Here is a 27,842-nt window from a genome sequence, read left to right as displayed (position 1 = left end):
AACAGGACTCATGTTTTTATCTTTTATGTTAAATGGGATACGATAGTGGAAATTTGTGACAAACTTATGCATAGCAATGATCTTCTCATGTGTGTTTTCCTGAGAAGCTGCTAATGACAGACTTCTTAGAGCTCATTGACTTAATTTTGTTCAGTGGGTTTCTGGAGCCACTCATGAACAAGGACACATACTGGATCTTGTCCTCTCCTATGGATTACCTGTATTATGATATTTAGATCACATGCCTGTAGTGTTTGAAGCTGGACTTTTATGCGCTGCAGTAAAATCGGCCGCTCCTCCTCAGCGCTGCAGGATCGTCAGCTCTTCCACCGCTTTTAACCGGCTCACTGCTTCCTCCTCTGCTGCTGATGTTTTGGAGCTCGGTCCTGGTTTCATTCCTCCTGCAGGAACATCCTGGACTCTGTGGCTCCTCTAAAGATACTGAAGCCTCGCTCTAAACCTGAGCCCAAGGGTCAATGACAGAACCCGGGTCGCTTCTTTGCAGCTGGAAGAAGGACAAACCCCAGATCTCATAACAAATCCTGAAGCACTGTGGGCACTTTTATCAAGATGCTGTAAAACAGGCTAAACAAGAGTACGGGTGCTTTTAAAAATGATAGATTCTGTTCTTAGTGTTCCACAGGAGGGGTTTGTAGAGGTTTTGCCTGACCTGTGCAATTTTATTTACAATTTTTTTAACAACAAGGTGTCTAACATGAGGGCTCGCATTATTCTTCCTTCCTCTGGCCCTTTGACATGTGTGCGTTGCTCAGCAATTCTGAGAATTTGAGTTGGTCAGTCAAAATAACCATCAGGTTCTTCCCTAGATTCTATCCCTCCCAAGCTTTTCAAGGAGGTCTTCCCCAGTGTTGCACAGACGGTGCTTTCTATCGTCAACAGCAGTCTGGTTGCTGGTGTTGTGCTGTTTTCAAACATCCAACGCCTCAGCCGCTACTTAAAAAACCCAGCCTGCATGGACAGTACTGTGTTGGCTCATTTTAGACCCATCTCCAAGATGCCTTATATCTCAAAACTCCTGGAGAAAAGTGGTCTACTCACAGCTAGAGGATTTCTTAAACCAACATCAAATTCTTGAAGTCTTTCAGTCTGGTTATAGACCCTTGCACAGTACAGAGTTGGCGTTATTAAGAGTCAGCAACGACATTCTCCTAGCAAATGATACTGGAGATTATGTTTTTCTGGTTCTGCTGGACTGGTTTAAGTCAGAGAGAACCAGGTGTGTCAGCTAAGATGGTTATGAACCCACCTCAGCTCGGGTTTCTTATGGGGTCCCACAAGGATGGGTTTTAGGGCTTTTGTTTTCCTTATATTTGTTACCTTTAAGGTCAATTCAGAGAAAGCTGTTTAAAAAGGAGGATTTCTCCATGAAGCAGCTCGTGTCATGTCTTTAGGACATTAAAGACTGTTTGGCCCTAAGCTTTATGAGTTTTAATGGAAAGAAAAGTTTTGGTTTTTGGACTGAATAATTTTAGTGGACCGTCCCCCAGTTGATTTGGGTTCTTTGACTGGCTTTTTAAAACCAACTGTTTCTAACCTGGGTTTTAAATTCAACAGTCGTTTCAAACTGGATCAACAGATGAGCTCAGTGGTGAAGTCAAGCTTTTTGAAATCTTCGCCAACTTGCAGAGGTAAACCATTCTTAACAGCTGCAATTTTAAAATGGTAACCCACACGTTCATCATGTCCCAGCTGGATTACTGTAACTCTCTTTATTTTGGACTCAGCCGGTGGATTTTAGCATCGCTCCACTGGCTGCCTGTGCATTTTAGGGTCCATTTTAAGATTTGTTTTTAAATCTTTGCATGGTTTTTCCCCGCTGTACCTGCCTGGTGCCCCAGATCAGCTGATCAGCTGCTTCTGGAGGTACTGAGGTCCAGACGGAAGCTCAGAGGGGACAGAGCTTGTGCTGTTGCTGCTCCAAAGCCTTGGAAGTCTTTGCCGCTGACCTCAAGAGAAGCTCCACCACTGTCCATTATTAAAACCAGTTTGAAAACTCACTTTCATGCTCTGGCTTTTAATTCAACATGAGACTTCTGTTATTTTGGTGGTAGTGTAAAGTTTTGTAATTTTTTTAATCCTTTATATTTTATCTTAAGTTTGAATGTGTTTCAGCGTTTTCTGTTATTTCTTGTCTTCAGCACTTTGTGTCAACTGCTGTTGTGTGAAAGTGCTGTACAAAAAAATTTGAGTTGAGGATCTCTTCCCCATAATTTGCCTCCAAGCAGTCTGAGGATTTTCTGCTCGTCAGTGTGATCGAGAGCAGATGTCAGAGATTTTTTTTATCATCAGTTCACTTATTTTCCCATATTCTGTCTCTTATTGATCTTTACACTGTTGGATTTTTTTAGAATTGCAACTTTGGTTTATGTTTTCTAAGCCTTTTTTGTTGCTGAACTTCACTGGTTTATTTTTTTGAGTGTTGCATTCAGAAACTCAGCAGTTCGTGTACTGAGGCCTCCCCTCCCAAAAGAAATTCAGACTTTTCCATATTTACACACATTTTCTTATAAAATCTCCCCTGCACAGATGCATAAATGTGTCTTTTTTGCGTGCAGTTCTGCGTTCAGTCTGTGTTTAGTAAATTCTAATTCTGCATTATTACTGTTTTGTTTTTCTTTTTGAACGTTTCTGCTTTAATCGGATCGACTCGAGCCTACATCAAATCACATCACAGTGACCAAGTTCTGTAGAGCAAACATCTGTTTTAACAAAACACTGTCAATGCAAGCCTGAGTTTTTGCTTTCCCCTTCATCCCTTTGCTTTTCCAAGTATCTTTTGCATCCTCCCACCAGGAATCACCCAGGCTCCTCTGGCTCCCCCCTCTGCTTGCAGGGGTCAGTGGGTTTTCCCGTCAGGAGGTTTGTTCGGTAGAGGAAGGGTAGAGGGGCGTGGCATGTCTGCATTTGCCTTTGATCCCTGTGGCGATCACAATCCATTTTATTCCACCTGATCAGCATCGTTTTGACCTTGTGACCCGACTCCGTGTGGAGGCCCACCTCCATATGGAGGTCAGTGGAGAGTAAAACCATTAAGCCAGAAAATGTTTCATTTTTGTTTTGAAAAAAGAAGAAATCTGTGGTTTGGGATTTTTAAGTAATCAATACAAAAAAAGCTAAAGAACACCAACTAAAACATATATATTTATACATAGATATTTTCAAACTTAGGAAAATTAGTCATAGTTTCATTGGAAATTAAAAAATAAAAAAAATAAAATATACCCATTACATATACATATTACTGCTTATTTTATACCGCCTACTATAATTTCATATATAATCTGAAGATGTGATCTTTCCATTAATATATACATAAACGTACATAAACATTAAACAAAAAGAAAGATCTAGACTTTTTTTTGTTTTTTGATGGAAAAATAGTGAACTAATCTTCCAACTGTTTGATATGGTAACAAAAACTAAAAGAAGCGGAATTCAGATTTAACTGAATTCATTTATTATTTATATTTAGTATATAAATACAGTTTTTTTGCATCACTTTTCTGATGAATAAAGATGCTGCCATCTGCTGTTCATCCACTTTCCTGTCAAAAAAGTGCAGGAAAAAGGTGCTGCACTGAGGATTTGAGTACAGGAAATTAGAGTATCACCTTGTGCTATCTTAGATGACCCCACTCTTACATTGACATGTTATTCCTACCATGATGAAGGTGGATAAAGGTGGAAAGATTTCATGTAATCCATGGACACCAGTGAAGATCACAAATCATTGAAGAAAAAAGGTTCAGCGCACTGTCTAGTGGGTCTAGATGACCCAACTCCCAATGTTAACGTGCCTAGGATAGCACAAGGGTTAAAAACTTACTATTAATTTCAGTATAAAAATACTACATTTTTAAAAAAGGTAAAGAATCCCGTTAGTCACTTGAATATCAAATGATTGTGTTGTATGGAGAGAGTCAACTCATTGAAAAAAGAAGGACACTTGCAGACTAAGTAATCTGTGTCACAAATATTGTGGTTTCAAAGCAGTGAGAGACTATTTTAAAACTAGAAATGATGACAGGATTCTGTCTCAAAAAGTAAAGTTTACGTTTTTGTTCCTCAATTATTTATAAACCTGCATCTTCACTTCAAAACGCTCATTAATCTGCAGGAACAGTTGCAGCACTTTGACCAGCAGAAGGCGCCATTGTGCTTGATGTGTGACTATTCTGCACCCACAGAATCCTCTTTCCAGCACCACTTGGTGGTGATTTATAGTGGATTTTCCCTCTGTATTTTCCAAGCATCTCCAAGATAGATACACTTGTTTAGCCAATGAAAACGCACTACAATGCACAGCTTAATCTTTTCTTAAAGTTTGTAAGTTTGTATTTAAGATACTTTAACATTGTAGGCGATTGGATCTCTGTCCCAAAACATGCTTCATAGGTTAATTGGTTACTCTAAATTGTCCCTAGGTGTGAATGTGAGTATGCATGGGTGTGTGCTTGTGGCCCTGCGAGAGACTGGCGACCTGTCCAGGATGTCCCCAGCCTTCGAGTGGCCGAGACAGAATCCGGCAGCCCCGTTGCACCGAAAGGAAATAACAGAAGAAAAAGAAGAAGACATCAGAGAAATGCCACAAAAACATGTTAAAAAACACCAAAACACAATTATTTATCAGAGTAGGTCTTTAAAACCAGCACTGATTGAGCAAACAGACGCAACTTCTTTAAAGGAATTGAAATTCAAATTTTTATTTTTGAGCATAGGGAGTTTAATTTAAATATATATTGTTGTCGTACAGGATAATGTTATATAAACCACAAACGATTAGCTGTGTCTGTGTGCCAGCTTTTAATCCGACTTGGAACCCGATTTTATGAACAGAGAGAAATATTAAATGACTTGAAAAATCCCAGGAGCTTTCAATTTTAACATTGATATGCATTAAACATGATGGTGTTTCTCTGGTCTGATTGGAATATTGTTGACGTCACTGAAGGGCAAATTAAGGAGCAGAATAAAAGAGATTTATCTGCAGAGTCAAAGGAACCTCAGTGACTTGAAACCGTCAGGCTGTGTCGGTTTGAACTTTGGAAATCCTTGTGTCATTTTTCACGAGCCCTTTGGCCTTTACAAATTAAAGCATTGTCACACGAACACTTCAGAAAATGATCTGCTGCCTGGAGGTCTACATCATAGAAAAGACCCCATCAGTCACCTCCTCAGCCTCCTGAAAGGCTTTTCTCAGTCAGGGTTACCTCCCTACATCTTTATGCACATTTGTTAGATGATTTCATTTTAAAAAAGCAGTTAAAAGTAGCTTTTTCAATAACTGCATTTGGCATCCTGAATTTTCATGAAAATTTTTCATTTTAAGTATTTGAAATTTTCGACAATTCTGTATTTTTGTTTTTTACTGTTGATTTACCTGAAAGCACTAATTATAGTACATTTATGACATTATATATTATCACATTTCCATCTGTTAGCTTTCTTGTTACTAACCGGTTTTCAAACATAACAAGCTGGAATTTCCATTTTCCCCCCAAAAGATTTGTTTTACTAAAAAGCAACAAAAAAAACAAAAAAAAAATTCCGTGTTGTCAAATATTACTGTAGAATAAAATCCTGTACTTTTTAAAGTATGATAAATAATGATCAATTTTTAAAATTTCCTTTTAATGTTGCTGTTTTTACTAAATACTTTATTAAAGAATTCACCTGCAAAAATGTAATAACTTTGTATATATATAATAGTCAAGACGGCTTTTTGTCAACTTTAAGATTATGACACTTTTTCTAAAGATCATGTCTAAATATATCTTTTTAAAATCAATATAGACTTTGAGGCTTATGTTTCCATTAAAATAATATCATTTTAAAATGTTTCCAAATGAAATCCAGTTTAAGAACAAGACCGAGAGCTGCTGGCCCTGCAAAAACAGAAACAAACAAACAAACAAACAAACAAACAAACAAACAAACAAACAAACAAACAAACAAACAAACAAACTCAGAACTGGGAAAACTTTTAAAAGCAGGCTACAAAAATAAAATATAAGTTATTAGGAGTATGAAAGCTAACATGAAATTTAGCTCAGAAAACTTTAGTCAAAAAGTGACCACAAATCGTAAACTGATTTTTTTTTTGGGGGGGGGCTTCTTCTTGACGGCTGCAGTTACATTTTAGGAAGTACATTTGTTGTAATACCAGAACTTAACATTTGAGAGAGGAATATTATTTTTTCTGTGGAGTAAATTTACTCTGCTTTGTTGCAGAAAAAGTAAAGCATTGCTAAATAATCTGCGAAAAAAGAAGCATGTCATCCGCATAGAAGAAGACAAGGGAAGGGTAGCAAATAAGAACGGCGGAGTGGCTTCTTTAAGCAGGTGCAATGCTGAAAGAAGCTTGTGTTGAAGATTTTAGTTAAATGTTAGTAAGAATAACAATATTGACTCAAACAAACTGGCTCCGCCCCTTTTGTTAGAAATCAATCCTCTCTAAATTTGAAATGATTCTCTTCTTTGGTGCCATTTTCACGCCTTCCTGCTTCTCCATCTTTATGCCTCCTCCACCCCCCTCGGTTTGTGGGATCTTTGTTGCATTTTTATTTCACACTCCACCCCCACCTTCCACCACCTCCCTTCCCCCTGCTTGTGGTGTCCACACCGACCGGAGCGCAGCCTCTCTTCATGTCACTCACTTTCCCAGAGAACAGACGGCGGCAGCAGCAGCAGCAGGAGGAGGAGGAAGAGGAGGAGGGAGACGGTAATCCCCCCCCCCTACCCCTTTATCCACCCCACCCCTCGCCAAAAGCCAGAAGCGGGAGGTAGGAGGGGAACAAAACCTCTCGGGACACCTGTACCGCTCCTGCAACCGAGGAGATGCTGTCCGAGCGCAAGGAGGTTTAGATAAAGAATGTAGAGGAGGAGACAAAACCAAATCTGCGTCGATCGATGGTGACGGAGGCGTCGGCACCACCACCACCACCTCCTCCTCCTCCTCCAGCAGCTTCCGTCAGCCCGCGGATGGAGACGCGCCGTCAAGGCGGAGGTGGGATGGTGCTGATGCTGATTTAGCACCTGCTGCGGGCTGCTGCCGCATTGCCTGACCACCGCCAGCGACGCCGTGGAGACGGTGATGCTGTCGTCGTCATTGTGTCACAGACGGACAGAGGGAAAGGAGATGGAGGAGAGCGACCCCCATCAGCAGGTTGGATTTACAGCCTGAAGAACTTCCAGATCCTCCTCCGGTTGAACTCCTAAAGAGGAATTAGAAGTGATTCTGCGCATAAACGTGGCCCATATGTTAATGATGATTCCGTGGAGAATCCCAGCAGCAGCGTGTGTGCCACTTCAGGGTGGATTACAGAGCAGCAGGCCTCCAGCTGGAGTCAGCTTCTGATCACAGACAACACTTCTTTGCCCTGTTGCTTCTGGAGCTAAACATTTTTCTCTTTCTCTTTTGCAAGCTGGAGGGACAGCTGTTGCAGAGCATGACTCACTTACAGGCTGGCCTCTCTCCAGAGACCCTGGAGAAGGCTAAGGTGGAGCTGAAGGAAAACCCGGACACTTTACACCAGGACATCCAGGAGGTGCGGGACATGATCATCACCAGGCCGGACATCGGTTTCCTCAGGACAGATGACGCCTTTATCCTTAGGTTTCTCCGGGCGAGGAAATTCAACCACTTTGAGGCGTTCCGGCTGCTGGCACAGTACTTTGAGTACAGACAACAGAACCTGGACATGTTCAAGAACTTGAAAGCCACTGACCCAGGCATTAAGCAGGCTCTAAAAGATGGTTTTCCCGGCGTTCTCTCCAATCTAGACAAATATGGAAGGAAAATACTGGTCCTGTTCGCAGCAAACTGGGACCAGAGCAGGTAAAAAAAACAAAAAAGTGTTTTGGTTGTAGAGTTAAATGGGAAAAAAAGGAATAATTTGTGTTTGTGGCGCTGTCCTTTCAGCACTAGATCCACGTTTGATTGAACCAGTTAGATTGATTTCCAAACTCATTCTTAATAAGAAAAAACATTGTAAAGATTGAAAAAATGCGCTCATTAAACCACTTCATGGCTAAATATTTGGATATTTTAAGCAATTTCTGCCACAGCAGCTGTGATTATAAAAAAACTGACTTGAGCTTGATCTTTTTCTCTCAAATATTTTGTGCAAATGTTTAGGACTATTGCTTCATTCGGCTCAAAATTTCTGAAATGCAAGAGTTTATGGCCGACTCAAAGGGGTTTGATGTTCCCAGATCTTCAAAATCCTCATCCCTCTTTGATCAAACATGGAAGTCAGGTTTCTTTATTTTAAATTGGTCCACAAGTTTTATGGGTTTCTGTTGTGAAAAAAGCTTCCGACTCTTTGGTTTCAGGTTATTTTGAAATTGTACGGTCACCCTGTAGTGGAAATCACATCAATAAAGCAATGCAAAAACATATTAAAGGCAATAAAAACAAGTTATTAAACCATTATTACATTTAATTTTTTTTACAAAATTCCAGAAACCAAAAAATAAATATTTCCGAAAACAAAAGTCATTTCCAGAAATCAAAATAAAATGAAACAAAAAAGAAACCAGAAAAGGCAGGTATCATGGGAAATCACTGACTGAATGAAGAGCTTTGAAGAAAAGGGAAAGCAGAAGAATGTTTTGCTAGAACTGTGGCAAAGAGATGATTGAGAAATCACCAAACTTTTGCACTGAAGTCTAAAGCTTCATGAAACATCTTCTGCCAAAACCAAAAAGGTATTTAGAAGTTTTCATACAACCAGTGATTTCCCATAATCCCTCAGCTTCTTTGTTTCATTTTTAACATATTATTTGGAAATCTGGAAACTACTATTATTTTCCAAAACGTTTTCTTGTTGTTTTTTTTGCTTCATTTTGGGGGGAATTTTGTTCAGATTTTTAAATTCTATTGCTTTGGGTTTTTTTTTTTAATTATTTGCTTTTGCTCTTTAAATTGTTGTGTGATGTTTGATGTTTTTGCGTTGATTTGTTGATGTGATTTGGACTTCAGGGCCACCGTAGTAAGCCTAACTAGATTTACTTATGTTTTTGTTTTTTCAAACAAAAACCCAGAGACTCCTGACCTCCTGGTCAGGATTTTGCTTGTGGCACCTGCTTTTCCTGGCACGTCACTCAGACTTATCTATGATGTCATATTTATTATTTCTATATTCCAGTCTAACCCTGACCACCTTCAAATCCAGATTTAGTAAAAACTAAGATAAATCCTTGTAAAAAGTGGCAAAAACGAAATGTAAATTAGGTCACCAATGAAATATTTTTTCGTGGCTGCACTTATCATCACCTACATTATTTAAACATGTTATACACAGAAGAACATGTTTTTTTCTGCTTGTAAAACCAAAAACATTCTGCTTTTTTGTGTGTCCCGCATCCTTTTCTCTGCTATGACTGACAGCATAATCTGTGCAGCAGCTTGCAGAGATTGGAGGTAAAACAAAGGCCAGGGCTCGATCTCGTTTGGCCCTAAAAAAAGAGATCAGACTGGTTTGAATACGTGTTCATCCATTCGCTGTGTTTTACAAGTCACACGGCAGAAAAAAGATGGGGAGGGAGGCAGGAAAATCAGGCCACAGACAATATGTGGACAGGAGCGTTACGCGTCATCAGAGGGATGATTAATGAATTACTCAGGCATGAAAACCATCATATGGTCTCTATAGAAATATATCATAACCTAAATCTGGAATCTGTTTTATAAAAAACAAAATGTAAGATGATTTTGTAGTAAATTTGAGTTATGTTTTCCATTTCTTTTTGGAGACCGATCTAATCCGAATCAATAACTCCAGGCTAAAATAAGCTGCTGTTCTTAGACGAAAAAAAACACCAAAGATATTTCTTAAAACTTAAACTATCGGCGACATGTTTGACATTTCCCTCAATGTGTTAAATCTTTGACCTCTTGCTCTGCCAGGTGTGCCAACACCTTCAAACTATGTGTGTTTTGTCAGGTACACGTTTGTGGACATACTGAGGGCCATCTTGCTGTCTTTGGAGTCGATGATCGAGGATCCCGAGCTGCAGGTCAACGGCTTCATCCTCATCATCGACTGGAGTAATTTCACCTTCAAACAGGCGTCCAAGCTGACCCCCAGCATGCTGCGGCTGGCCATCGAAGGGCTGCAGGTAAGACGCGTCCGTCAGGAAGTGCTGTTCGTGTTCGGAAGGCTGTTTACAGCAAATGTGTCAATGCTGTTTTTACGTTTTTCTGTTGGTAAATCCCATCAGTGTTTGGTTCTCTTTAAGAAAATGAAAGAAAAAGCTATTTGTGACTTTCATCTCTCCTGTTCCCTGCACTTCATGGTGCAGGGAACACTTTTGTCATTTTATCTCAGGTCTAACAATCTATTTGCTCTTAATCTGGTTCTTCAAATAGTTGGGCTGCATATTGATTATGGCAGCAATATCATTGTGCAGATCAGCAGGCTGCAGGTCATTTCCCCTCTTGTTCCTCTGGACGGTCATTGTTGGCGAGTTGCAGAAGTGGCAGCTTTGGCTCCAGCCTGCCTCCTGTCAGCACTTTGGTGCTGGGGTGTGGTGTGAGGTTAGGAATGGGGTTTGACACCATGCTCAGTTTAACACACGCTTTCAACGTCCGCAGTCTGTTATCAGGAAGAATTTCACATTTTTATGCTAATTGTGGAATCATTTGGACCCACTTGCTTTTTTAGTTTGGACAATAAATCTATGTTAAGCTTTATTTGTGGGGACTTGTTTAGTAATTTGTGGACTTTTAGATACAGATAAAGTCCCAATCTGATCATCTTTTGACCTGTTCAAAGCGTTCCCAGTGGTCTTTTAATTATGATTCTGCGATTTTTAGCCAAAACCTTCATAGTTTCTGCAGAGCAACACGATTGCAATAGAAATTCACCTCTGAGTTATGGACGGGATCACAGGCGTGGAGCGTTCCCACCCACCTTCCATTCCTCGTTGCTGAGAGCTCCCTGCTTACACGCTCTCCCACTAGCTTATAGCCCCCATCACACCCCCAGCCTAACATTACTGGGGCAACAAAACTAAAGCCATCCAGTCTTGCAGTTTTAAGCCAGAAGCCAGATTGGAGGAGGAAAATGAAGGCGTACATGGACCTAGTCGTCTACTGGTGAATGGATCAGAATGGAGCAGAGCAGAATATTTCCTATGTCACAAATACAATCTTTTTTAACTGAATTTTTTGGTCTGCTCCTGATTCACAATGATTTAAAAAAGAAATTGTTAATTTTATTAACTTATGTGCTCCATCATGAGAGAACATGTTAAAAACACATTTTTATTTACATTTTTCTGATAGATAATGCACAAGGATGAGTGAATAATCATGAACACATTTTCTTTTCTTTTTACAAAGTTAACTTTGTTTTTTATCTGAAGAATCTTTATTTTGACACATCATAAGAATTTTTTCTTTTTTATTGTTTCAAAAGGTTATAGTGAAAAAATTCTTTAAATGAAAAATATATTTTGGGATGCCACCACACAAACTGGAGAGAAATGTCACAATTTTTAGCTCATCTAATTTCTGTGAACACCATTTTTCAACACTGGTTGGAGCCGTTGTGTTGGAGCCGGTTTAGCTCGTGCTGGTTTGCAGCGCCTTCCGTGTGTTGTTGGAGTGGTCCTTTGTTGGAGCATCTCTGTAAGACGACCATATGCAACACTTTTCTGACTGTTACTCAGCTGCAGATTACAACCTGAATTATTGATGGGAGCTATTAGCTCAGCTCTGTGTCGTTCCCAACTGCTCCAAATTGACGGCGGTGGTTCGGGAGACAATAGGACCAGACCTCGGAAGGTTTTCGGTGTTACATTAAATGGTGGCAACATTGTGGACATTAAAATTAAAGTTAAATTTAGTCTCCATAACATCCACTTTATCCTGTGTGTGTGTGTGTCCCATAAAAAAATCTACAAAAAACTACAATTTCCAGAGCCCCACCCCTTAACATTTGGTATAATTGGAAATCCTGTAACAAAAAGAGTTTATTCAGTAGCATGCATTGTTAGGGGATTTTCAGGTTCAGATTGTAGTCAGGAGGTGAATCCAAAAATTCCAAAATTAAAAGCATTGATCAAACCTCTAAAAAAAACAAAACCCACAAATGATGTAGTTAACTTCAGCCCCCCCTTAATTATTCATCAGGAACCAAATGTGGGTTATTTCACAGCTAAAAGTAATCATCCTACACTGAATGTGTTAAATTATTTAAGCAAAATTGTATTGAAGCTGATCATTTTCAGGCTGTACTAAAGTTAATTAACTAACTTAAATGGCAAACATTTTTTTTTACTTCATCTTCATTAATTTGCTGAAAAAACTAAAACAAAATCGAACTCCCTGTGTGTCCGAGTTTCAGTCTGAGCGCAGAGTAGTATGTGAGATGAGTCAGTCCTTCGCAGAGGAGACATCTGATTTTCCAACACTACAAGCTTCAGTCGTGCATCTGCAAGCAGATTAAACAGCAACGCATCCCCAATCCACAACAGCTGATTCTTAATATATTCAAGTGACACATAAATGCCTGTCTATTTGCATTCCATTATAATAACATTACTGACTTTATGCTTGGCGGAGTTATCTCATGTCCACTGGTAGACGGCGTTTCCTTCACACCGGCTGTTTGCGTTTCCTCATTTTATTAACGTGAAGTATGCCATGGCAGCCCTGACAATGTTGGTTTTTTAAGGAAAATACAAATAGCATGTAGGCCACATGCCTTGGGAGGCCAATTTGTAGCTTGGTATTATGTGTAGATCACAGCAGAGGGGAGCTAGTCTGGATTCCTGCTGGCAGACTATTTCTGGGGCATTTTCGTCCATCAGAAGAAAAAAAAACTTGAAAACTGGGGGGGAAAAACCCCAACACAATGTCGAGTGTTTTCTGTGTTAAGAGTCTGCAGCTGCATGTATGGGCAGGACATTGAAAATGTACGGTTTTCAGCACATTTTTAAAATGTCCACAATTCGAATATGTCCACAATTCCTTCTTTGTAATTTTTTTGGAGTTAGAATGCCGTCTAAACATCATAGTACATCCTTTAAAATACTTAAACACAGGAGGTGAGGCGCTCGACATGATGGGATTCAAACTCAGTCATAATCCCCCAGGATTACAGAGTTACATGGATTAAAATGTAAAATATTCAACCTTCTTTTATTCAGACCGTAAGAAGAAAGGTACGGAGCCCCTAAAGGGCCATTGGTGAAAAAAAAAAAAAAAACTGGAGGAAAAAAAAATTTTTTTGAAGTAAAAACATTTTTTTTGGGAGTAAAACATTTTTTTTTTAAGTAAAAAGGAAAAAAATAAATTACTGGTGCGCACCAGTTAGTATCAGGTGCGCACCAGTTAGTATCAGGTGCGCACCAGTTAGTTTCAGGTGCGCACCAGTTAGTATCAGGTGCGCACCAGTTAGTATCAGGTGCGCACCAGTTAGTTTCAGGTGCACACCAGTTAGTATCAGGTGCGCACCAGTTAGTATCAGGTGCGCACCAGTTAGTTTCAGGTGCGCACCAATTAGTTTCAGGTGACATTATGACATTGTCAGTAATATTTCGTGTTTTCAGAAAGTTTACAAGGTCCATAAAAAAAAAAAAAATTTTCCTCCATTTTTTTTCCTATCAATGGCCCTTTAGGGGCTCCGTAGAAAGGAGCATTTTTAAGCTAAAAGATGTTTTCAAAGCTATTTGTGGAAATTTGAGGAGCTGAAGCCGTTTAGTTCATGTCGTTTTCAGGGACAAGAGGATTGAACAAACTTTAAATAACTTTAGAGAAAAGTTAGAGTCACGGTTCATTGTGTCAAAGTGATGACGACACTGCCTGACCTCAGATCCTCCTGTCACTGGCAGTAATACATGGGCCGTCTCGATGGATAAATACTTTCCTTCCAGCTGCTGACATAAAGACACTGCATGTGCATTTAGAGCTGCACGTGCACGGTTCATGATGAGAGTGCACAAACATGTTTGAGAAGGATTTAGCTTATATTGGTTAACAGATCAGCTTTAGGGAGGTTCCTCTGTTAACCTGACTCAGCATTTTTATCCTTTGAGCCTTTTTACCTCATTTCAAACCTCAGCAGCGTTTTTTGGGGAAAAGCAAATTTCCTTTTTCTTGATTTCAGAGGGGGGAAAAAATTGAAAAATTTTCTTCTTTTTTGCGTACTTATCACCTCTAAATGATTTCTGTCATGCGATAATTTTTGATAACCCAAGTGAATGAACCAGTTTTCTGTGTTGGATTTTGTCAATGAAGGAAAAAAGTAAATGTTATGAGAGCCGTTTTGTGGGAAACCACAGGAGAGAACACAAGAAGGTTTTGAGATGTTTTCAATTGAACTACTTAGGTTGTCTCACAGGACTCTGTGCACAAAACAACCGATCTCCAACGAGCCCTTTAGGACTCCTTCCACTGGTTTTGACAGTTGCTGTCATGATAGAGCTCAACATTTGACTCATAGTTACCGTTGACACTCAGACTTACAGTACTGACCAAAAGTTTGGACACACCTTCCCGTTCAAATGAAAGGGAAGGTGTGTCCAAACTTTTGGTCTGTACTGTACGTCTCAGCTGAGGATCTGTCTGAAAGGCTTTTTTGCCAGACTTTAATATATAGTCTGTACAGTCTTAGTTTCACTTGATTTGATCTGGTGAGAAGTTAGATCAGTCCAATGAAATGCAGCCAATAATACAAGTGCACTTATTGACAAATTACTTCCAGGGTTGGCTGCCTTTCTTTAATCCTTGAAGGACAGGAAGTTACCATTTATTTGTTGGGTACAGCCAACATTGTATGCCTTAGTCACATAAGGGGTGTTGTCCAGGCCCATGGAGATGTAGGGATGTAGATGGGGCTACATTTTTGCTTGAGGTCCTTGCATTTTACTGTCACACTTCATCTATCTGACCTGGAGGTCCCCTCCTCGCTTCACAGTAGGCCAAACAGATGTTGCTCCTTAATGCTGGGTTCTTTCTCCATAGGAAAAAGCTCAGGCTCCAGGCAGGTGCTCACAGGCCGCCCTATGCCAGGCTCCACGCTGAGGCGCCGGTAACTGATGGAAAACTGGATTATTTAATGTTCCATTTCCTAAAGGTATTTTAGAAAATCCCTTTCAGCCGGGTCCGTCCCCCACGACCACTTTGCCCCGGAAAACCTGACGAGAGGCAGCTGCCCCACATCAACAGTCAGGCACTCAAATAAATCCAGGTGGAGATTCAGAGACTCGAGCGTGTAGATCTAAAGGAAAAGCTTTTCACACAACTGAACAACAATTAACATGCAAGTGCCTAATAAACCTCAACAGAACGTAGAGGATAATTAAGTTTTAATGGAGCAATTTACCTTCTTCTAGCTTAAAAAAAAAAGGGCTTTAGTGCAGACATTTCTTTTGCTTTCCTTTCTTCATCCCTCCCTTCTGGCCTCCCCAAACCTTTTACTTTTGTTTCTCCACCCTCCCCCATCTCACTCTTTACATCATTGCCCTCCCGTTGGCCTCCATCTCTGCCTTCGCTCTCAAGCCACTTCTTCCTTTGTCACCCAAGAAAAAAGTGGGATAACAGACGGGACGGGCCAGCAGCCGGTATACTGACATAATCCTCATTTCAGATTTAACACGATAGAATAGTCCCATTAAAAAAAAAAAAACTGTCATTTATCACCAGCAGTAAAAAGTGGAAGAAAAAAAAACACTACTAGATATTTAGACTTTAATTTCTAATCTCGTTTCATTTTCTTATCGTTTATTTTTCACTTCATGAAGCATCATGATAACCTGCAGACAGCCACAAGCTAGTATGCCTCGCCCCCCCCCCCCCCCCCTTCTGTTTCTCTCCGCTCTCCTCCATCCCACCCTCATCATGTTGCCACGGCAACATGTCGTACTGCCTCGTTATCTGCTCTGCCCTCTCCTCCAGATGGGCTCCCTTTTGTTGTGCGTCTAAGTGTTGGTGTGCGACGAGACAGGGACACACTTCTCCCCGTTAATCGGTCGACTTCTTTCTCCGGTGCCGCTCGCAGGCGGCTGATTATGTGTCAATGATGGCAACACAAAAATGTAGTAAAGCTACTGCGAGGCATGTAAACCGGTGTTTTAGTGTTGGAAAATTGTTCCACACGATGCAAAGACATGCCTCTACCAGAAAACTGGAAGCTGCAAATACTAAAGACATCAAATTATAGGCTGATGATGTTAGGAGAACCTCCCATTATGAAAAAATAAAAATATTTAACTCAATAAGTGTATTCAAAACAATAAAACCATTCTAGTTTTACATTTTTTTTATATATACTTCTAAAAATTTACAAAAATCAAATAATCCACCATTTCATATTTAGCATCTTTAATGATAACTGAACCTATAAAACATTAAATCAGCTGTCTAATTTTTTTTTTCATCAGGTCAAACCGTATAAGTACAGTAAACTACTCCTCCAGTCATTCAACATTGTTATGTAACATAACAGCAAAGTCGAGATTAAGTGAGACTCCTGTGAGGATTAAGCCACATTTCTGTAAAAACTTTGTCCTTAAAAATGAGCTCATACATGAAATAAATTCGGATTCTATTATGGCAATCAAATATTTGGATCCTGTAGGAAGGAAGAAGAAATAAAGATGTCGGACTAAACAAAGTTGGTTTAAATTACTATCTCTGGGCAGCCTTATGTCTTTTTTTAATAGAACATAATGTGTTGCATCCCCAAAGGTCATCAAGAGTTTCATAAATTATAAATTTAGCCCACGAAAGCGACCCAGTTACATTTAATAACAGTTGTCAAAGCATCAGTGCCAGACTTTTATTTTTGTATTGGAAAAACAGTTAACAGGGAAGTATCTAAGCATTTTTTTACGTCCGTTTCCCCAACTGAACCAAGTGTCTAATATTTTTGGGCTCTTTGCAGAATGTCTTATAAAAAACAAACAAGCAAACAGAAGTTTCAGGAATAATGACGCATTCAGAAAGTTGGACCAAACCCGTCCTCTTGTCGCTGCAACTTGTTCCTTCCTTCTGTCCTCTTGGCGGAACAACAAGATCTGTGGAGGCAGAGTTCAGTCTGCACTTTGAGGTCAGCTGCTCCCAGCTAAAGCAGAACAGTCAAATATTTAGATTTCATCACCACAGGTGTCCTTTACCTGTTACCTCCAGGATATACATTTCCAAATTCTGCTATAACTTCTGCATTTAAAAGACTTTGAACTGAGGTAAAATTATGTATTTCAGGTCAAATCGACAGGAATTTTAGTGCGTCTGGATATTTGTTGGACAGAAATTCACCACAATCATATATTTCTTAGCATTTTTACAGAACATCTGATCAATTTAAATATTAATGAGTAAAGGAAGAAATGAAAAAAAATGTTTTATCTGCTGACGCAAAACAGTTGAGTACAAACTTGTCCATTTTTGTGTGCCTTTTAGGCCTTGTTAGCCTTTTATGGTAAACAGTATCCATGTATATGACAATATGTTACCTTTGGCACACAAAACAACTAATTTTTCATTAAATACTGTTACTTTCACAACCATTTCCCCTACCCAGCACTGGCTTGTGGTTGCCGCCCATTTCATGATGTTAACCTGGGCTGCGTTTCTCATGAAAACAAACAACATCCGAACTTTTGCAAAGATGAATGTGCACATAAAAGGAAAGCGTTAAGCCGATCCCTGGTAGCTCAGTGGGTGTTTGAGGGGCGGGGTTGGCATGAGAACCCGCTCGTTTTTGTGGGTGGGAGGGGCTGGTGATCAGAACGCAGAAAAAAAACAAAAAAAACTGTCTGATCTCAAACTGGTCCATGGTCTGAAAACGTTTGGGGATCACTGCTTTAGAGAAAATGAAGCCGTTTTTATCTGGGTTTGTTTCTGAACATGGATTATCAAGCCTCTTTGAAGTTGAGTGGATCCATCACAGCACAGGAATACATGAAGCAGCAGCCTTGAATCCTCCTTGGTTCTTCCCCCCCCTGGAAGAACCAGGAGCTCCAGCCGAGGACAGCTACTCTTTCTTCCCCGGAAAGGAAGCCTCCGCTGGAAGAGGCTGTCCAGTGAAGCTGGCTTTTGCAGAGAGCGAGCCGATGATGTCATCACTGCAGGCTACACTTAGACCACCCAGACAAAGTGGTCGAACAGATCTCACCTCGTTTTTCCTGTTCAGGACGTGCCAACTCATCCGTGTGCAGATGGGAAGTGACAGAAACAGAGCAGAATATAGAGAGAACTCATCAGCCTGATGTGCTGTGGAGCAACTGAGCAAGAATGATGGAAAGAAACGACTTACAATCAAAATTCAGGCATGCAGAGCAAAGAAAACACACGTCAGCTTCTGTTACATTTATTTTTTAGCTAAGTGTAGGTAGATAATTCAGTCTTAAATTCATTTTTGCTGTATTCATGTTATCCATTGATTCCTCATCTCAAATTAGATGTGATTGTTCTGTCCTTCATTTCCAATATGTCCTGAAATTTTTCATTTTCAGGCTACTGGGTTGTTTGTTTTTAAGGCACAATAATATATGACAGTAAAAATTGAACACAAAATGATTTTCTATATGTAAATATACATAGACTGTGATATATCTGCAAACCCACGGTTTAGTAAAATACACTTTTTGTAAAGTACCTTTTAAATGTTTACATAAACTTATTTTTAAACTTTTTACTTTTGAAGTTCCTTTCAAAATAAAACACACCCTGTATCAAATACTGTAAGATTCTCCTGCAGGAGATTTACTCCAATTGAAGATATAGGAAAGTCAATTCCATCATTATGACTTTGTTGCACAGTCATCAAGTTTCTCCTTTTACGATTTAATGTAAATATGAAAACATTGGTGCAGAATCCATGTTTTTAAAAATAAATCTATAGTTGAATCTGAATTGCTTCCCTACACCTGCTCCCTAGTCCTACATTCATCCCTCCAAACGGAGCAATGTGGAACTAAATAGTGTCTTCAAATTCCAACATTACTACTCTATGACGTCGTCAATAGTCACTGGGCATCTACGTTAGCACTCGAAAAATACACAACGTTGGTTTTATAACTTTACAAAGTCATGCAGGAACAAAAACAATGTTACACTCAAGCGTAAACTTTTGCGAAAGAGGGTCTAAGGGCAGGAATTCCCCGTTTAGTCTGTTTAGAATTTTCCTTTTGCATTGTATGACTTCATAATCCTTATGATTTTATGTTTACTTTACAATTACCGGTACGAAGCCCATTGAGACGACTGATGTTTTGGTTTATATAAATCGGATCACCCTACCGGCTGAGGGATAGCCAGTCCCAAGTTGCTCCCTAAACACTTTCGGACACTCCTACAGCTTCAAATTCCCCTCCAATTGGAGGAATAGGGAAGAGCCAGAGGGAAAGGGAAGCAATTCGAATTCTGCCTTTAAAAATAATAATAATATACAATGCAATTTTTTCAGCCAACTGAAATGTTCAAATTCAATTTTTTCCTTTCTAAATAGTTAGCTTTTTTTTCTCATAGCCAAAGAGCTACAATAAATAAATGAATGATAAATGAAGGAGCCACATGTGGCTCCACAGCCTCAGGTTGCAGACCTTTGCTTTAGGTCATGGAGGTGAAAACTTATAAGGCTTTTACTTCTTTTCACTCACTTTTGGATAGTTATTGCATTTTTTTTACTTTTTACCCTTTTTCGTTCCCCAAAAGTACATGTCGTAAATAAAACATGATCAAAAGCATGCCGTGGTGGATGGGTGCTAATCAAAGTAAGATTATTTCAACATGCTGAAGTAGGTCTGCACAATAAATCGCAAATTTAGCGTTGTTGCAATCAAATCAAATCAAATCAAATCAAACTTTATTTATAAAGCACTTTTCATATATAAATATAACACAAAGTGCTTTACATTAAAACACAACAAAATATAAAAACAAGCATTGACGATTTAAAAATAAATAAAATAAAAATAAATAAATAAATAAATAGGGCCCCCCTCCCCGTACCTAGCCCCCCACTCCTTGCACACCTCCCACCCCCTAAGTGATGGCAAAGGACAATGAGAAATAGGCTGAGCACAAAAACAGGATGCTGGAAACGCTAATAATTGGAACCTCCCCCTCCGTGAACAGCCGCATAGACAGCCAAATGCAGCTTCACAGGCGGGGACCGCTCCACCACAGCTAAGTGGTGATGCAGGTCCCCATCTAGAGCCGCAGTGGCTGAACAGCAGCCGACCCAGAGGGAGGGGCTCCAGCTGAGGAAGCACCGGAAATAAAAATGAATAAAAATGAGAATAAACAAGTAAACATATTGATAAAAACAATAAAACATTAAAATAAGATAAATTAAAATAACGCGTTAAAATCAGATTCAAGCTCATAAAACAAGATAAAATGGATGAATAAATAAATAAAATAAAAAGTACATATAAATTTTTTTTTTTTTTTTTTTTAACTTGTCCTGTCCAACAGCTAGGCAAACAGATGAGAGCTGAGGGCCTCTTGTGTTGGACATATTTTATTTTAACAAGAGGGGCTATCCATCTTCAGACAAACCAAAGGTATGTCCGAATAAACCCCCCCTGTAATTGAGGCCAAACTTTATTAATTTCAATCATGTTTGAAAATCTTTGGTGTTGGACCGGACGGAAAAGGAAAGAGGGGAAGAAGAGAGAGGGACGTCAGAGAGAGGGGGGGGTAGGAGGGTGATAATCGGAGGGGAAAGGGGGTAAGACCATGAAGCAGCATAGAGCAGACAGGCCCACTGGTTGCCCATCGTTACGGCACGGCTCAAATGTAGTACAAAAAGGGCGGGGCCCGCTCACACACACTCAAATATTACCAACACACCTGCTAGCCGCAAAAACGTCCACATGTCAACATGCACACAAAACAGACAGTGCTCACGAACGCATACCCATGCCTTCAAACCAACTAGTGCGAAACCCTTCATCCATTCAATCATGCAAACTATCAGTGCAAAGGTGAGCCAACACCTGTGCCCAGGTGAGTGCCCATGTTCTTCCAAAATGGACGGTGGAATGTGAAAAGAAGGAGGAGGAGGAGCGCCCAGCCACCCCCACACCTATACCCCCGCCGCAGCAGCAGCGGCAGCCGGGATTCCCCCAACGCCACACGGGAACAGGCAGGGAACAACCGCCCCCCGGGCGACCAAGACCGCCACCCAGGCCAGGGCCAGCAGGACCGCCGCGAGGCCCCCAGAGCCAGAGAGCAGAGAGGCGCAGAGGGAAAGAGAGCGCCGCCCCAGCCCAGCCAGGAAAGCAGCCCCCCGCCGCGCCGGAAGAGCCCAACGCAGGGCCCCACCGGAGAGGGACGCCCACAGCCCCAGACGAGCACCCCACCACCACCCAGGAGCTCCGGGCATCCCCCCGCCCCGACCCCAGGTACGAGCCAGGACCCCCCAAGGGAGACCCGCCCCGCACTCCAGGCAGCCACCCACCCGGCCCACGGTTGGTCCAGGTAGGAGCAAGGCAGGGGCCCGCCGCCCCCGCCCAGGAGGGGGGAACCCCGGGGAAAAAAGGGCGGCCCACAAGGGGTGTTATAAATATGGCCCGACCAGGCTCGGCCATGTTGGAAGTTTGGCGGGGCCCAGCGCCCAGGGGCAAGGCCCAGGACCCACCCCCCAGGGACACGAACACCCCCGGCTCAGGTGTAATATGAACCCCCCCACCGCGCGGAGAGAGCACCGCCGGGCCCAGGGAGCCGGCACCCAAGGGACACGGCCGCCATCGCCAAGGGGCCCACACCCCCCACCAGGGAAGGGGTAGGGGACAGATGGACCCAGGTCCCACCTTCCTTGTAAAATGTGTGTGCGTGTATGGGTGCTTGAGAGGGTGTTTGTGTGCATGTGTGTGTGTTTATGTTTGAATGTATATATTGAAGGGGGAGGGGTGTGTGTACTAAGGGGGGTGCAGTTAAAATTGGCGAGTAGGGCACTAAGGGGACATCTCCTGATTACTCACAGTGATGTCCCCTCACCCTCCACACCAAGGGGCCCTAAATGTCTAAGGTGCGGTTAAAATTGGCGGGTAGGGTGCCAGGAGGACATCTGCTGCTTGCTTGCAGTGATGTCCAAGCACCCCCCCTACCAAGGACCCTACATGTCTAAAGTGCAAATAAAACCGAAAGAGGGGGGGCCCACTCCATACGGCAACCATAGGAGGGGGGCCACTCCCAAGTAGCCCCCCCCCAAGGCGCATCGCAGGCTAGACCCCCCACCCCCTCACCCTAATATGAGGTTATATAAGGAAGGGGGTAAGTTGGGGACAGCTGGTAGACTGTCCCCCGGTGGTCAAACAGCCGTCCCCCAGCCCACCCCCCAGCAAAGGGGCCAGGGCCACCCAGCCCAGGGGCCCACCCCCGGAGGCGCCGACACCCTAGGCCCGGCACCACCCACCCCACACAGAGAGAGAGGAGCCAGAAAGCGTCGCCCCCCCACGGAGCAAGCCCAGGCCCCCACCCGTTAGCCGGCCCTAGAAGAGCTCTGGTCAGGCCTCGACGGGACCGAGGAGGCCAACCGGCCGAGGCAACCACTGATTGCCTCAGCGGAGACCCCGACCCGTTAGCCCCCCCGACCCGTACTAATAATGGGCCCCCCTTCCCCCCCAGAACGCCCCCCCACAGGACAGGGCCGACAAGCCCCCCACCCCACCCCACACCCCGCAGCCGAAGCGGGTGACTCCCAGAGCGACCGGGGGCCCCGAGAGGGTTGTCCCGTCCCGTCCCAGAGCCAGGGAAGGGCCGATCCCAGCCCCAGGTGCAGATGGGCAGCCCATCCGGCGCCGCTGGGCCCCCCCCACCCGAGCAGGGCCCCCCGCCAACCCCCCCCAGCACAGGCAAAGGGACCACCCCCCCAAACCAAGCCAGACCACCACCCCACCCCCCCCACCACGCACCCCCACACCCAAGCCCAGAGGACCACGCAGCGCCCCAGCCCGCCCCACCCAGGCACCGGACCCGACCCCCCGACCAACGGAGCCCCCCACCGCCCCCGCCAGGCACCGGAAGCCCCGACCCCCACCCCAAACCACGGCAGAAGGGCAAGGAGCAGCGACGACCAAGCCCTCCACCCCCCAAGTCATGGAGTCAACCACAGGAGACCAGAGAGACTGAATTCTTTCAAAGTTACTTGAGCTTTGGGCTGACATTTTTTCCAAGCTGATATGATCAAACAGCAGATTTCTGTGTTGACTTATGTTTATATTTTTCTTGTTTTTCCAATTTATTAAAATAGTTTTTTTGGCAATACAAAGAGTTATGAAAATGATAGATGCTAATCCTTCTTCTATATCGATGGCACTCATGTCACCAAGCACACAAAGTGACGGTGAGGCAGTGATTGAAACCTTAAGCCAGACTGATAAATCGGCACATACCTGCTGCCAGAGAGCCTGGACAGGAGTGCAGAACCACAGTGCGTGCATGTAGCTGTCGGGTAGATTATTATCACAGTGCTCGCAAATGTCTGAGTTACTGAGACCCATCTTGAACATCCTCTGTCCAGTGTAGTAAATTCTGTGAAGAGTTTTGAGATGGATTAGCTGCAGATTTGGACTTTTTGTCAGTTTAAAGGTGTTTAGACAGAGTTCTGACCAGAAGCTTTCATCTGTGCTGATGCTCAGATCTGCATCCCATTTTTTTGTTGGAAGGGCAATATTGTTATCTAAATTACATAAAAGTTTGTATATTTTGGAGAGAGTTCTATTAATTGAAAAATTGATCAGAGTGGTAACTACATCTGGTAGCTTTAAATCGTCGTCTTTAATTTTATACTTTTTAGTAATACTTGATTTAAGTTGCTAATATTCCAAGAAGTTATTTATTCCATGTTTGTCTTGAAGTTCCTGGGGAGTTATGAATCTTCTATCAATAATTACGTGCTCTAGTTGTTTTATGCCCCCTGCTTGCCAAGCTGGGAAGTGAATCATTTTTTTGTTAATAAGGATGTCCGGGTTGTTCCAGATGGGTGTCATTTTGCACGGTTGAATTGATGATTTTGATATTTTGAGAAATTCCCACCAGGCTATTAAGGTGGCATTTATATTAATGCTTTTGAAACAATCCTGTTTTTTAACTGTTTGGCTAATAAATGGTAGCTGTGACAGGTTGATCTTTCCACATAACGCCTGTTCCAAATCTAACCATGAGTTGGTTTCTGGATTATTTTTTAACCATTTTAAGATATATTGTAATCTATTTGCAAGAAAGTATTTGTGGAAATTAGGTAATTCTAATCCTCCACAGCTTTTTGCAGATTTTAAAGTTTTTAGACTAATTCTTGCAGGTTTGTTGTTCCATAGAAAGCTTGATATGGATGAGTCTAATGTTTTGAACCATTTTAATGGCGGTTGTGTGGGAATCATTGAGAAGAGATAATTAACTTTGGGTAAGATTTTCATTTTAACCGTGGCTACCTTGCCCATAAGGGACAGAGGCAGGTTGGTCCAGCGTGTTAGATCGTCCTGTATGCTTTTCAGTAATGGGGTGTGGTTTAGCTGCACCAGTTCTGATAGTTTGGGGGAAAAGTAGATACCCAGATATTTGATATTTCCTGTTTTAACTGGAATTGTGAGTCTTTGTTCCATATTCCTGTTGAGTGGTAATAAAACAGACTTATTCCAGTTAATGGAATAGTCTGATATGGAGGAGAATTCATTTATGATCATTGCTGTTTCATTTACAGAATGTAAATTCCTTAAAAACAGTAATATGTCATCCGCATAAAGACTAATTTTATGATGGCTGTGTTTGGTTTTTATTCCTATAATGCTCTCATTCTGTCTTATTGCTGCAGCTAAAGGCTCAATGAATATAGCAAAAAGAGAAGGAGAGAGTGGGCAGCCCTGTCTGGTTCCTCTTCCAAGAAAAAACCTGTTTGAAGTCTGTTTATTAGTTCTAACTGATGCATTGGGGTTGTGATATAATATTTTGATCCAATTGATGAATGCTTCTCCAAAACCAAACTTATGGAGGGCAGCAATAAGGAACTTCCAATTAACTCTGTCAAAGGCTTTTTCAGCATCCAGCGATAGTACCGTCATTTCCTGGTTTTCAATGGTGGCAAAGTCTATTATATTAACTAGTCTACGGACATTATCATCCGAGTGTCTGCCTTTGATGAATCCAGTCTGGTCGAAGTGAATTATGTGAGGAGTGATTTTTTCTATTCTCTGTGCTAGTGCTTTGCAGATAATTTTTACATCTGCATTGATTAGAGAAATAGGGCGATAGCTTGAAGGACTAGTGGGATCTTTGTCTGGTTTTAGAAGAAGAATTATGTTGGCTGAGTTCATGTTAGGTGGCATTGATTGGCTCTCATTAATAGATGTGACAGTTTTATAAAATGTTGGTGCCAGTTGTTCCCAGAATTCTTTATAAAACTCAGCAGGAAAGCCGTCAGGCCCTGGTGCTTTACCATTGGGTATAAGTAACAGAGCTTCATGAAGTTCAGACAGCGAGAGCGGAGAATCTAAGTTTGTGATTTGATCCTCATATAGCCTGGGTAGGTTTACATTATTAAGAAATGAGTCAATACTTTGCTCTGACGGATTGATCTGCGGTGTGTACAGGTTTTTATAAAAGTTTTCAAATGCGTTATTAATTTTGACCGGGTCATGGGTGACATTTCCTGTTTGGTCCATAATAGAGGTGATTGATGATTTTTCTCTGTTAATTTTAAGCTGATTAGCCAGAAATTTGCCAGATTTATTAGAGTTTTCAAATCTTTCAAGTCGTAGCCTTTGTATTTGAAATTGTGTTTGTTTATTAATGATGTCATTTAACTGCAGCTTTAAATTTTTCAGATCTCCCAGAATGTGTTCCTGTGCAGAAGCAGCATAAGCAGTCTCCAGGGTTTTGATTTTATTTTCTAATTCTAATAAATCTGCTTTCTCTTTGCGTTTTTTGTGCGTTGAATAAGAAATGATTTTCCCTCTCATGACTGCCTTTGCTGCTTCCCAAAGAACGCACGGTGGGATGTCTGGAGTATTGTTGAAGTCTAAGAAGGTTGCCCACTCTTTTTTAAAGAATTCAAGAAATTCCTGGTCCTTTAACAGAGACGTATTAAACCTCCAGGTTGTACCAGAGGGTGTGGATTTTTCCCTAGAAATGTTTACAGAGACTGGTGCATGATCACTGATAATAATTGGATGGATATTGGAGCTTTGAATATTTTTTAAAAGAGAGTTACTGATTAATAAATAGTCTAAACGGGAGTGTGAAAGGTGGACTGGAGAAAAAAAGGTGAACCCCTTAGTGTTTGGGTGACATGAGCGCCACGCGTCGCAGAGACCCAGATCATTCATGTACTGCTTTAGAATACTTGCAGATCGCCATGTACGCTGATTTGCTGCTGTGCTGAGTCTGTCAAGTTCAGGGTCCAAAACAAGGTTGAAGTCTCCTCCTATAATGATTGTGGAGTCAGAGTGAACTGAGAGTGAGGTGAAGAATCTGTGAAAGAAGGAAGAGTCATCAACATTAGGGCCATATACACTCACTATACAAAAGTCCTTATTCTGAATGGATATATTAATGATTACAAATCTGCCTTCTGGGTCAGTAACTGTATCCTTATGAGTAAAATTAAGATTTTTATTAATTAAAACAGCAACTCCTCGTTGTTTGGAGTTGTAACTGGCAGAGTATATAACTGGAAATTGTAAGCAGCACATAAGGTGATTCAAAGAATTTGATAAATGGGTCTCCTGCAGTAGAGCTATATCTGCTTTTAGACCATCCAGGTGATTTAACACTTTCAGTCTCTTTGGCTCAGAGCCAAGTCCACGCACATTCCAGCTAACGATGTTAAGACTGTTCATAACTGCTCTGACTGAAAAGGTGTAAAGCTAAGTAGTGCTTGTGTACCAGTCCGTGTGCGCGTGCCCGCATTGAGAAGCGCTGTGCGCGTGAACGTTTTCTGGCTATGTGAGCTGCGTGTCGCGTGCGTCCTATGAGAGCCTGTGTGAGGTGATTGCAGTATGTCGGCGTGTGTGTGCGGGATCGCATGTGCACGCCCCTGTGTGCGCTTGTGTGTGCGCGCGCCCGCTCCGTGCATAAATAAATACTTACCGAGGATGAGTTGCTTCCAGGTGATTTACATATAATGAGGGGGGAGAGGGGGGGGGGGAGTACATATAAATAAATAACTGAATAAATACATAAAAGTATTAAAAAAAATTAGCTAAAAGCCAGGTTAAAAAGATAGGTCTTGAGCCTTTTCTTAAAAGCGTCAATGCTCTCTGCGGCTCTCAGGTCCTCCGGCAGACTGTTCCATAAACGGGGGCCATAGTGCTGAAACGCAGCCTCTCCATAGGTTTTAGTTTTTACAGTTATGGTCAACAGACCAGTGCCAGAGGATCTCAGGGTCCGCGAGGGTTCATATCTTACTAAAAGATCTGATAAATAAGAAGGCGCAAGACCGTTAAGACATTTGAAAACTGTTAAAAGTATCTTAAAATCAATCCTGAAGCATATGGGGAGCCAATGCAGGGATTTTAAAATTGGGGTGATATGAGCCCGCCTCCTGGTCTTTGTAAGAACTCGTGCAGCAGAGTTCTGGAGAAGTTGAAGGTTCCTAATGTTGGTTTTTGGAAGACCAGAAAGCAGGGCGTTACAGTAATCAACTTTACTCATGATAAAAGCATGCATTAGCATCTCCATATTAGCAAGAGAGAGTAATGGGCGGACTCTAGCCAAATTTTTGAGATGATAAAAACCAGTTTTGACCACCTGTTTTATATGTGGGATAAAAGTCAGCTTAGAGTCGAAGATAACACCCAGGTTTCTGACTGTTTCTGAATGACTTAATGAAAGTTGCTGCAGCTTCAGAAACTGTTTCTCC

At 41.8% G+C, this 27,842-nt stretch overlaps 1 protein-coding gene across 1 annotated transcript in view; it reads left to right on the top strand.

Annotated features, from left to right (window-relative positions):
• Window positions 1-6,491: 6,491 nt before the first annotated feature.
• The window catches only part of clvs2 (clavesin 2), a 42,138-nt gene continuing 20,787 nt past the window's right edge, over window positions 6,492-27,842 (top strand). Inside the window, exons 1-2 of the mRNA XM_004083405.4 lie at window positions 6,492-7,858; window positions 9,969-10,143. Coding sequence (XP_004083453.1) covers window positions 7,470-7,858; window positions 9,969-10,143 — 564 coding nt within the window. The 5' untranslated portion in view covers window positions 6,492-7,469. The remainder of the gene's footprint in view (window positions 7,859-9,968; window positions 10,144-27,842) is intronic.

Source organism: Oryzias latipes, chromosome 24, assembly GCF_002234675.1.
Source record: "Oryzias latipes chromosome 24, ASM223467v1".
Classification (NCBI taxonomy): Eukaryota; Metazoa; Chordata; class Actinopteri; order Beloniformes; family Adrianichthyidae; genus Oryzias; species Oryzias latipes.
The sequence above is the reverse complement of the archived record's forward strand: the minus strand, read 5'-3'. Positions and strand labels throughout refer to the sequence as shown.